Source organism: Choristoneura fumiferana, chromosome 2 (assembly GCF_025370935.1).
Source record: "Choristoneura fumiferana chromosome 2, NRCan_CFum_1, whole genome shotgun sequence".
Classification (NCBI taxonomy): Eukaryota; Metazoa; Arthropoda; class Insecta; order Lepidoptera; family Tortricidae; genus Choristoneura; species Choristoneura fumiferana.
The window spans coordinates 9,870,388-9,881,664 of NC_133473.1; the positions used below are offsets into that span (position 1 = coordinate 9,870,388).

General features: G+C 35.7%; 3 protein-coding genes across 3 annotated transcripts; 1 reads left to right on the plus strand and 2 right to left on the minus strand.

Annotated features, from left to right (window-relative positions):
• Positions 1 to 568: 568 nt before the first annotated feature.
• On the plus strand, positions 569 to 4,542 carry LOC141442843 (coiled-coil domain-containing protein 22 homolog). The gene is made up of 8 exons (XM_074107988.1): positions 569 to 942; positions 1,026 to 1,197; positions 1,345 to 1,603; positions 1,959 to 2,227; positions 2,303 to 2,527; positions 2,611 to 2,750; positions 2,832 to 2,997; positions 3,511 to 4,542. Exons 1-8 carry the CDS (start codon positions 893 to 895, stop codon positions 3,736 to 3,738), a joined length of 1,509 nt encoding a protein of 502 aa, XP_073964089.1. The 5' UTR covers positions 569 to 892; the 3' UTR covers positions 3,739 to 4,542.
• On the minus strand, positions 4,534 to 7,945 carry LOC141442874 (uncharacterized). The gene is made up of 2 exons (XM_074108032.1): positions 6,793 to 7,945; positions 4,534 to 4,849 (listed from the first exon to the last, which is right to left on the minus strand). Exons 1-2 carry the CDS (start codon positions 7,831 to 7,833, stop codon positions 4,577 to 4,579), a joined length of 1,314 nt encoding a protein of 437 aa, XP_073964133.1. The 5' UTR covers positions 7,834 to 7,945; the 3' UTR covers positions 4,534 to 4,576.
• Positions 7,946 to 10,443: 2,498 nt separating this feature from the next.
• UQCR-Q (Ubiquinol-cytochrome c reductase ubiquinone-binding protein) lies at positions 10,444 to 11,229 on the minus strand. The gene is made up of 2 exons (XM_074108206.1): positions 11,006 to 11,229; positions 10,444 to 10,616 (listed from the first exon to the last, which is right to left on the minus strand). The coding sequence occupies exons 1-2, from the start codon at positions 11,157 to 11,159 to the stop codon at positions 10,522 to 10,524; spliced, it is 249 nt and encodes an 82-aa protein (XP_073964307.1). The 5' UTR covers positions 11,160 to 11,229; the 3' UTR covers positions 10,444 to 10,521.
• Between the last annotated feature and the right edge of the window lie 48 nt (positions 11,230 to 11,277).

The window sequence follows — 11,277 nt, forward strand, 5'->3', positions numbered from 1 at the left end:
CTAGTTTTATAAAATTCGTATGCCCAGTTGGGCTTGCACTTTGTCAGAGGGGAACGCGGCGATGCGAATGGCTGCTCCCTTTCGTAGGAAGCCCGCGTTCAAAAGAGCCCGCGTTGCTCTAAGATGTCACGTGACCAGATTTGACATTGTAGGGCTACCTACTACGAAACTCGCAGTTCGTATCGTACCGTCCCTCTCGCCCTCGTATTAAATAGCAAGTATGTGTCAGTGTCAGAGGGGCTACTACGAAACTCGAAAATCGAGGTTCGTGTCGCACCGTCCTTATCACTCGCGTATTAAATGACATAAGCGTCAGCGGGACGGCAACATACGAAGTTCGAGTTTCGAGTTTCATAGTAGCCCTGCTGGAAACGAGCGTCGAGGTCGAGTCGAGCGAACGTTAGTTTAGTTCTCTTCTCTGCAGGGCTACTACGAAACTCGAATTTCGTATCGTACCGTCCCTCTCGCTCTTGTGTTAAACAGTATAAGTGTCAGAGAGACCGCACGACACGCACTTAAAGTTTCGAGGTTCTTAGTAGCCCTGCTGTATAGTTTGTGTCTTGTGAGCGATTTGCATGTGGCCGCCCCTTTAGAGAGTCAACCGAGCGAGACCGACTTTAAAGTTTAAAAACTATTTTTTTTTAGGTAACCTGTTATTGTATTATTGTTCTTGTTATTAAAAAATCACCAAGGTGTTAAAAAAACCTCAGTCAAATTAATAATAGTCAACATTATATATTCATTACAAGGTTGGAGATACAAATTCATTACCTATATCCTTTTAGTTCTGTTCTGGGTTATCTTTGCCAAGTAGTGCTATCTTTTAAAATTACTAATATTATATTATCCCGTGTCGCATCTTTCTTTGTGCTGTTTGTGATAAACGATCACCATGGAAGAAGTAGACTCCATTATATTGCACTTTCTTCGTCAACTTAACGTGTAAGTTATAAAATTATCTAATTAAATTAGTAAAGAAACAGTAAGAATACGAAATACAAAAGTAAATTATTAAATATTTTTAGCAATATGGACGACGAAGTTAAAAATATTTGTGATCTTCCTGTTGAGACCATTATAGAAGCTGCTTCAAAATGCCTGAGTACAATCAGCTCATCTTTAAAAGTGCCAGTAAAACTTCCTACTGGGATTTCACACAGGATAGAAGTGGCTGCGCAAATTGCATTAATATGCAAGGTAATGGATTTTTAATACTGTATCACACTTGCGCCTATCGTAATTTAATTATACAGAGCTCAAAAAAAAATCAATTAAATTTTACTAGTCAACCCTCGTTAATAAAAACTTAGATGAAGATATAAGTATATTACTGTTTTTTTACAGGATTTGGGATACAAAAATGATGTAGGCTACCAAACCTTTTTGTATCACAATGAAGCTGAACTAAGACAGGTCTTCATGTTCCTCATAGAAAGGTTACCAACTGAGAACAAACTATCAACTGCTTCACCTGGTAGCAAGAAATCTACCCTTATGCAGGCAATAAGTAGTAAGATTCAGGAGGAGCTGGCTGCTGTGTGGATCCCTCCATGTTGCAATGCAGAAAGGAAACAGGTCATAGGGGACTGTGCAAGTTCTCCAGGTAATAAACATACAGTTGCCAATGAGTCCAGGGGTCAGCAACCTTTTGGCAGGCAAGGACCACAAAGTTGACAGTGCAGAGCTGCATACATTCATAATTTAGATATTACACAGGATACAAGCAGCCCACAGGAAGGGCACTGACCATGTGCCAACCAGGGTGGGGGGTATCAGAATACTCTTTTTTTTGTTACATTTTTTAAGTTACAAGTAATTACACATATTCATTCATTACTTTTTCATTTGAGACAAACCAATTAGGTATGTTGAATTGTAGCACTTGTAATTTTCGTGGCATAGGGGACTGGTGGTTTTTACTTTAATACTTTCATTGCTTTATTCTGACTTTATTGCAGTTCCGCAAATTTTAAAGAAAAGTAATCTAAGTGAAAAAGAAATAGTTTTGAAATTAAATAAACTGAGAGAATATAATCAAACTAAGCCAGATAAGCAAGAAATTGTTGAGCAACCTGAGAAAATTGTTTATGAAGAGAAGCCAGCATCACCTGTAAAATATGAGTCTAGTAAAACTCTCAAGGAGTTAAAAGAAACTGCAGTTGTCTTAAGACAGAAATTGGACAATCTCAAAAGTGACAGCAATCTCATGGAGCTTGAATATTCACAGGTAAAAATTAAAGAATATTTTTACAATGAATTAGGCATATCATACAGCCATTTCACTTTCTGTTATTTGTTATAGATCCAAAAGTCCACTGAGAAGATTGAAGCAGATTTAAAAAATGTACAAAACATCTTGAACAGCATTGGTATTACTGATATAGACAATGAGGATACAGTTGGTGTTTTAGAAAAAGTACAAAAAAATATGAATGTGATGCATAGAAAGAGTGAAGAGTTGACATCAAGAAACTTGTGTTTGAAAGTGGAGATCGAAAAAATCAAAAACAATATGGATAATTCTGAGGTAAGCTAATTTGATTTTCTCCAAATAATTAAATTACTTATATTGAAATAAATTAGATTAAGGAACATTGGAAATCTTTTCAGTCGGAAAGAAACAGATGTAGAAACACTCTAATAACATTAAAAGAATCAGCTAAAGCTATGAAAGAGGAACATGACAAAAAGGAAGAATTGAAGAACCAGTTAAAGAGAAATTTGGAAAAATTGAGGGGGGGTAACAAAAGGTAATGATTTATACCATTCGGTTAGTATTCTTGTTGAAAAAAGAGAGTATATTCAATGGCTATTTAATATTTTTTCCACAGATCTATTTACACTAAGAGAATACTTGAAATTATTAGCAATGTTGACAAACAAAACATGGAGATTAAGAAAATTCTGGATGACACCAGAGAAATACAGAAGGAAATTAATACATTGGAAGGCCAACTTGATAGATGTTTCTCTATTGCTGATGAAACACTCTTCAAAGTAATTAAACATGAGTACATCACTATCAAACTACAGAAAATTTTACTTTACGATTTTTGTATTTAATTTTAGGGTTTTCCCAATTTTACATTATTATTATACTACACTATAGAAACTACTAACTAAATCTCATTGGAAAAAAATAAGAAAATAACAGCTGGAGTTGGGAATCGAATCTGGGTCTTTGCTAGACCTAGGAGCAAGCTGTACCTCTACATCGCCTCTAAGCTTTAATTTCACGGCGAAACTTCACAAGTGTTTGAAATAGATAGCAGTTGGCTATAAATAATTCTCAAAATTAAAAAAAATAGTAATTGTCTCTAAAACACACTGCGAAATTTTGCCGTGAAATGAAAGCTTGGAAGTGGTGTAGTAGGGGTACAACACGCGGCCCTGACTGACAGGTTTCCGAGTTCTTTAATGTGATAGAGTACTTTTTAAATAAAGAAAACAAAAGGCATATAAGTGTTGTGAACATTGCTCTCTACATGCTTCTAAAATATAATTTTTCAGGATGCTAAAAAAGATGATCAAGCTAAAAAAGCTTACAAATTGCTGGCACTGTTACATTCAGAGTGCAATACTATTGTGTCCCTGGTCAATGACACAGGGACCTATGCCAGGGACATAATAGATTTAGAAGACAACATCAAAGCTGAGAAGACGAAAAGAACTGAAGAAACTCTGGAAAAGATTTTGATTGATCTGACAAGAATGCAAGAAGAATCTTGTAATAATTGAAACTTATTGTTAACCCTTTTCCAGGCATAGTACATAAAGCAACCACATTTACAATATGGTACAAATTCAATTAGTTGTTAAAAATATTGTTTTAAAATTAATCCCTCATTGTTGAACAACACAAAACTATGATTCTTATTAGGGTTGTAACGGAGGCCTTCTTAGCGGATGCGGAGGCGACGAGTTTCGCCTCCGCGGATGCGGAGGTTAACGGAGGCGGATGCGGAGGTGAAAGTGTATGTGGAAAAATAGTAGTTTATTTTATTTTATTTTTATTTATTTATTCAGGAAACCAACCAGCCTTAATTAACAACAATTGTACACTTAACTAAAATGTTACATGGCGAATAATAGGTTACCACAGTAGATACGTCATAATAGTAATTAGAACATTCGTTTATGACAATATAGATATATATATATATATATATATATAGTCCTCCACATCGGTTTCGATGACGGCGACCCTGACTAAATATATCCATTGTATTAAATTTTGCAAAAAACACTTAAAATAACAAAGAAATACTTTTTTTTATTAATATAGATACAGTAGGTATGGATTCACAACAAATAGAAAAACATACGAGTCTCAATCACTAATATCTATGAGTGAAGCAAATATGATTGTGTGTGTGCGTGCGTTATTGTTTGTTCTGTTCCAATATTGTGCGTAATATGTCTATTCTATATATATATTCTGTATATATGCCTGGAAAAGGGTTAAAATAAAAACCTCATCTAATTCTTATCTTTATATTGGAAAAGAATAACTTGTATAATAAAACAAGAATGTCTAAATCATACTATTTATTTTATTCAACTAGATGTACAATATTTATTTTCGTTTAGGTAATATTTCAGGTGGAATATAGTTTTCATCAGATTTTTGCAATTGTTTCTTCTTAGTTGTAGTGGTATTTTCAAGTTTTTCTTTTTCCTCTATTTGCAGATCTATCTGCTCTTCAGTCTCAAAGAACCACAGTTTCTGCTCTTCTTCCGTCATTTGCTTTTGCTTCTTTTGGATGAACTCTACACGTTTAGCCCTATCAAGACGCCTCGCTTGCTCTTGCAGCTTTACTTCCCGGATTTTGACCCATGATTTGAATAACTGAAAGAAGGGGATTAATGAAGATAGAATATTTTAATTTTCGTTAGAAATATAATCGAATAGAAGTCTAATACAATATTTAATTATACATAATGAATACATGGGTAAAATTCACAACTATTTATGAATATAAAAGTGAACCGCCATAACAGAACAAAAAAAACGAGACAGAGCAGGAATGGCGCTCTACAACACTGTCGTAACGTCAAACGTTTCTCCCAAACAACGCATTATTTCTCTGGAATTTTAAAGCAATTCGATTCTTTGACCTTGGGAATCGCGAAAAACTTGAGAAAATATGATATTGGGTGTGTACATTTTGTATATTAAGCAAAATAAAATCACAAGTTCGAATTTCAAGCCAAAAACGAGCGATCTCAAGGAAAAGAAATCTATTCATTATCCTGCATTGCCGTCTGTAAAGCTCTTTAACCCAATGAACTAAAATAATTTCCTTGCTTGCTCTGGAATTTGCTTGCTGATTCAATAAACTCTTTAACCCATTCATTGCCGCGCGCCAGCAGGGCTACTACGAAACTCGAAACTCAAAGTTCGTGTCGTGCGGTCTCTAACACTTATACTATTTAATACGAGAGCGAGAGGGACGGTACGATACGAACTTCGAGTTTCGTAGTAGCCGTGCAGATTACGTACTTTGCTGCGATGCCGACGCTTCTGCAGAACAGACGCCCATCGGCGTCAGCGGCATCCAGGGAAAGCTAAATTAGATGCCCATCGGCGTTTTCGGCATTCCAGTAGAAAATTTGTTGTAGATATGCATAAGAAACAGTGTTCGTCAACCTTTTGTGATTTTTTATTATCACTGTTTTTGTACAGAATTCATGAATAATGTATTTTGTCGGAAAAGTTCGTATTTAAAGCCTGACCAGAAATATAATTGCGGAATTTCATTGGAACTAATTTCTTACACTGGCAATAATTTTACAGATTGTCAGTGTCACTGTGGCGGTTTGTTTGAACAATAACAAAAAATGCCCAAAACGATTCATAGTCAACAATGGATCATTGTAAATAATGTTTTTAATAAACTACTGGAAAAAAAACGCTTGGGGAATAAAACTATTTCGCTTCAAAACCTTTTCAAATTAACATCGGAGCTCACAGGTAAACGTTGTAGACAAGTCAAGATGTCATTGTAGTCAGGTAAAAATAAGCAGTAATTATAGTTATTAATAAACCTTCTAGGTATATCGGAATCATCGATTACGCGAATTACGAAAGTAGGTCGTTCCTCCTCACATTTTAGGTCACCAAAGAAAAAAAGAAAGCAATTGTTCCGACTATACTGAACTATTTGCCATATAAATAAGAACAATAGTCATATATTTTTGGTGTACCTTTATGTATCTTGTTACGATGAAAAGCATTATTCACTAGATTGATCTAGTGACTAGATCTATAAGCAGGTAACTGACTATCCTACTAATCCTACTTATTATATTATAATTATAAATGCGAAAGTTTGTGTGTGTATGTTTGTTACTCCTTCACGCTAAAATGGCTAGACGGATTTAGATGAAATTTGGTACGTAGATAGCTGGACATCTGGAATAACACATAGGCTACTTTTTATCCCGATATTCCCACGGGATAGGGATAAAATCTAAGAAATAATAACCTTCCCACGAGATAGTTGTTCTTAACACAACACCTCAATGAAGATAACAATATAAATTTTGAGATTTCCTATGGGAATTATGTAAAATCCCGGAATTTGAATTGTAACTACCAGATTGAATAGTTTACACATGTGAAGCGTCGGGTAAACTAGTTTATGTATATATTGCTAAAATAACGTCAATATTTCGACTTTATTGCAGTGACCTTGGTCATGAGTACAAATATATAGTTGTGATTAAGTTCCAGGTCATATTATTTAGAAGTCTAATAATTATAATAAGTTATAAATATTATCATAATACCTGTTCCTGAGAAGTAATGTCCTTATTGTGGTTTTTATTAATGGCATTTTCGATTGCATTTTTTAAACTCTCTTCAAGTGACACCTCAGCTGAGCTTACTGAGCTTAACATTGATACACATTTATCTACTATTGCTTTGGCTTCAGCTTCTACAGTATCAGATTTCTTCTTTAGTAAATCTATGACTTCTGTAAATATCTTAGATGATGAAGTTTTACTAACTTCCTCACTTAAGGCCAGTAACTTGTCATATTTTTTAAATGCAAACAATCCAATAATCTGCAGATTATTGTTCAAGTTATTAGATGATTTTTCAGAAATCCACACCAATGTTTTGCCCGTTGCTATCAAAGTGTCCTTAATGTCAAAATGATCATCATTATATGGATTTCTTAAAAATTTTACTCTTATTTTTAACTCTTCCACTTTTTTGGGTTTTTCCTCGGTAGGTGTTGGTTTCGGTGGAGTGTGCTCTGAGATGTACTTGTAACAAGCATATTGGCAGAGGGTGCAGGTGATGTCATTACTAAAATCTTCTTGTAACATTACCACGGACGCGACATTAGCTGCCTGCTCGTAGTTTTGTGATACCAGTAACTTATTGAGCAATATGTTAGCAGTGTACTCGTCAAGAAACACACCATAGTTCAGAGGATCCTTTAAAATTTGGATTAACTCTTCAATGTTACCAAATTCTATGTAATTCCTCACGGTAGCGTGGAGGGTGGAGTCTAAAGTGTTTCCGGTCTCTGCAGATAACCTCAACTTGTGGAGAAGTTCTTTGAGCTCATCAAGATACACTGGCTCCTTAACAGAATTCGCGAATACATCTACATCAATGGCACTAATAACTCCTTTTGTGGCATAAGTTTGATCGACTGTGTTAAAAAAGTCGTGTAGATTCACTTTGCTAAGCACCGACGACGAAATTTGATTGTTCCAAGCGCCGTTACATTGATACTCATTGGTTAAAAAGGTTTGCTTCTGAATATAAAGAATATAATTTGGTTTCAACGGTATCTTTCTCAAATTTCGTATCATTATTCGTGTTCAAGTAGGTTCAATTTAATAACAATACAATTCTTTTATTCTTTTACTATTATAATAAATACCTAACTTCACTTTCTTTTTCTGACAAGACGATAAAGCTAACCATAGACAGAGAAGTATTTTTTTTCTAAAGGCTTCCAATCCATCCATATTACCAAACCGAAGGATATGTTGGATATGTTAGATATCACGATTTTGTATTTTAGCCCCCGAAGCAAAAAGAGGGGTGTTATAAATTTGACCGCTATGTGTGCCTGTCTGTCTGTCTGTGGCACCGTAGCTCTTAAACGCGTGGACCGATTTGAATGCAGTTTTTTTTTAATGGAAAGCAGGTTTTCTAGCGATGGTTTTTAGACATGTTTCATCAAAATCGGCCTTCATTTACCTACCTATCCTCGCACAGCGCATTTCTGCAGGGCTACTCTGAAATTAGAAAATCGAAGTTCGTGTCGTTCCATCCCTCTAACACTTCCTCCTTTCTGACTTCTGACACACCCTCTGGTGGACAGAACTGCTGAGCGGAGCGAGGCGAGGTAAATGAAGCATTTCTATTGGTTCATGTAAAACACATTCCTCGCATCGCCGTCGCATCGCATCGCAACACATCCTCGCACATCTCTCCTGGTGGAAACGGAGCCTGAATTACTAGAAAGTTACAAGTTGTCGTTTGGATTTTTTGATTTATTAGCAAAGTTTAGGTCACATTTGTGGCGTTAAGGACCTTGTTGTCGGTTCTAGTTTCCGAGATAATCGCGTTTAAAGTAAAATGTCGAAAAAAAAACATTTTTCTTTTTTTACTATAGCAGGGTTTAAATTCTACTTTGACAGAGGCACACGTTTTTAAATCGTTTTTTATGAGAACAATCCCTTAAAGTTTAGTAAGAAAGGGACCTTATTGTCGGCCCCGCTCTTAATGCTTTTCTGTGCGCTCGGTCACAGGCTCGGTATCGGTTTGGAAGACTTGTCGGCGCGTCATCATCATCATCATCATCATCCCAGCCTATATACGTTACCACTGCTGGGCACAGGCCTCCTCTCAGAATGAGAGGGCTTGGGCAGTAGTTCCTACGCGGGCCCAGTGCGGTGCTTGTCGGCGCGTAAAAAACGTCAATCAGAATCATCATAAAATTCGTTTAATTAGAGTAAGGTAAATCATCAATAACTGGTCACCATTAGGCGGTAGCCAGTTAGGGCCTTATCACACTAGCGATTTGCGGGCAAGTTGAAAGCGAGGCGAGCGCGCAGCGAGTTCGCTTCGAGCGCGTAACGATTTCACCGCGAGCACGCAACGATATAGCCGCGAGCGCGCAGCGATTTCGCTGCGTTAGCACCGAAGACGCCCTATTATTACTGTACGAAAGTCTACAATAGCGAACTCGCTACGCGCTCGCAGCAGCGACGTCGTTGCGCGCTCGCAGCGATGTCGTTGCGCGCTTGTGGTGAAATCATTATACGCTCGCAGCGAAATAACTGCGCGCTCGCCTCGCTTTCAACTCTCCCGCAAATCGCTAGTGTGATAAGGCCCTTATTGACGATTTACGCCAATTTGTGTCTTTAGAGGTTGATTTATAATAAATAGTTACATCTACAAATCAAAAGTATTTTTTTAGATCTTATTCTTAACTATGTCACTAAACATGTTAGGTCCGACACTAAGGTCCCTTTTCAAATACGTTAATCATGTAGTGTTTGTTGAGACAAAATTATAGGTTTTTGGTAAGAGTTTGAATACTACAGTGTTTTTAATTGAAGACTATTAAAATTAATCGTAAGTTATTAGTCGTTTTCAAATGATATCACTCCCTTTTCGAAAACATATAGTGATTGTACCACTTTTTTATTAAACTTTACCTTGAATTTTGAGACTGAAAAAACTACTTTTTTAAGATTTCTTGAGTTAATTTGATCTCATTTGGCTATGTTTTAGCGTACTAAATAAAAGCGTTTGTTGATTTTGACTATTTAGTTACATTTGTAAACCACAAAGTTATTTTAGTTAAAGTATTTTTTTTATATAATAAACAATGTTAATTCAAAACGGAGTATTTCTTATTTAGTGTCCAATTACGCACAATATTTTTTCCTTCGATAAAATCCAATGGAAATGTACTATAAATAGAGAATTAAGGAAAAAATCCATCAACCTTTTTTTCACTTTATGCACTTTGGCAAGGTTAACTATAGGAAAACAGTTGTCTTATTACAAAATTATTTTGTAACCTGAAAGCCCATACAATCTACTCTCCTCAAATAGCATGTTATCTATGTAACTTCCAACAACAACATACTTTTATTGGGTATACAAGTTTGAATTAAATTTTCTCATAATCACCTTTTCTGGCTTTCGAGGTTCAACATTTTTTTTAAATATCGATTAAACCTACATGCATGTTTCTTACATGGTTTGATAGCTAAATGTATGTAGATTATGGGGATATCAATAACTCAATACCGACAACAAGGTCCCTTTTCCCAGATATCAGCAAAGAAAAAAGGCTGCTAAGTAGCACACTTGCAATACAAAATAATGATCTCAATAATTCTATTCTACCTAGTATTCTGGTGAAGAAGTAAAACTTACAAAACAAATAAACGAAAAAGAACAAAAATGATTTCAGTTTATTTCAAATCATAACAATTAATCTACAATCATTTAAAATAGTATCAGGTTATAATTATTTATTGATCATTTTCAAATTCAGCAGGATTTTTGCGGCTCAGCCGATGGTGCTCTCGTTCAACTCCTTCATAGACCAGGTATCCAATGATGAATGCTGCAACCGAAAAAACACGAAACTACTACTAATTGAAAAACAGTGGCAATAAAATTGACGTTTATTAAAATGCAAGCTAGTTTCATCAAAATCTTGGTACAAGACTTAAACATAGATGCATTACCATTACATCTTTGACTTGCCTTAAATAGTTTTCTATGAACTGGTATGTGTTAAACACAAGTTTAACGCATGTCTAAGTTTTAAGGGTGACAAAGGGTTCTACGATGCAAGAAATTTTGTCATTTAAAATGTCTTAAAATTTTGTTTGATCAATCATGGTGTTGGATTGGTGACTTTGAATATGTAGGTATATAAGAGAGACAAGATTGTACTACAGGAAAAGATCAAGACAAGAAATACAAAAAAAAAATGTGAAGGAAACTTACGTGGTGCAACCCTGAATATGCTCTCGCGGAATCGACGGAAAATATTGGGCAGGCCGTTGGAGATAGCGCCTGCATAAGCTCGTTGCTCGTGGGGAGATAACTTGTAACTTATCAAGCCGCGGATCTTGGCTAACTCTCCAAAATGCTTTCCCATTTTAGCCAAAAATTATGTAATGTAATTTGAAGTACGTACCGTGCCCTCACTCAGCCAGAATCTGAATATGTCAATTCTCAATTGTCAAATTGTCAGTGTCACTTTTTTTCTTACTTAC

Excerpts from the sequence above, each read along its gene's own strand:
- LOC141442843 (XM_074107988.1), top strand. The coding sequence starts at position 893 with ATGGAAGAAGTAGACTCCATTATATTGCACTTTCTTCGTCAACTTAAC. Across the intron at positions 1,198-1,344 it reads AAATTGCATTAATATGCAAG|GATTTGGGATACAAAAATGA; the intron begins GTAATGGATTTT and ends GTTTTTTTACAG. Across the intron at positions 2,998-3,510 it reads CTGATGAAACACTCTTCAAA|GATGCTAAAAAAGATGATCA; the intron begins GTAATTAAACAT and ends ATAATTTTTCAG.
- LOC141442874 (XM_074108032.1), bottom strand. The coding sequence starts at position 7,833 with ATGATACGAAATTTGAGAAAGATACCGTTGAAACCAAATTATATTCTT. Across the intron at positions 4,850-6,792 it reads ACATTACTTCTCAGGAACAG|TTATTCAAATCATGGGTCAA; the intron begins GTATTATGATAA and ends CCCTTCTTTCAG.
- UQCR-Q (XM_074108206.1), bottom strand. The coding sequence starts at position 11,159 with ATGGGAAAGCATTTTGGAGAGTTAGCCAAGATCCGCGGCTTGATAAGT. Across the intron at positions 10,617-11,005 it reads CATATTCAGGGTTGCACCAC|CATTCATCATTGGATACCTG; the intron begins GTAAGTTTCCTT and ends TTTCGGTTGCAG.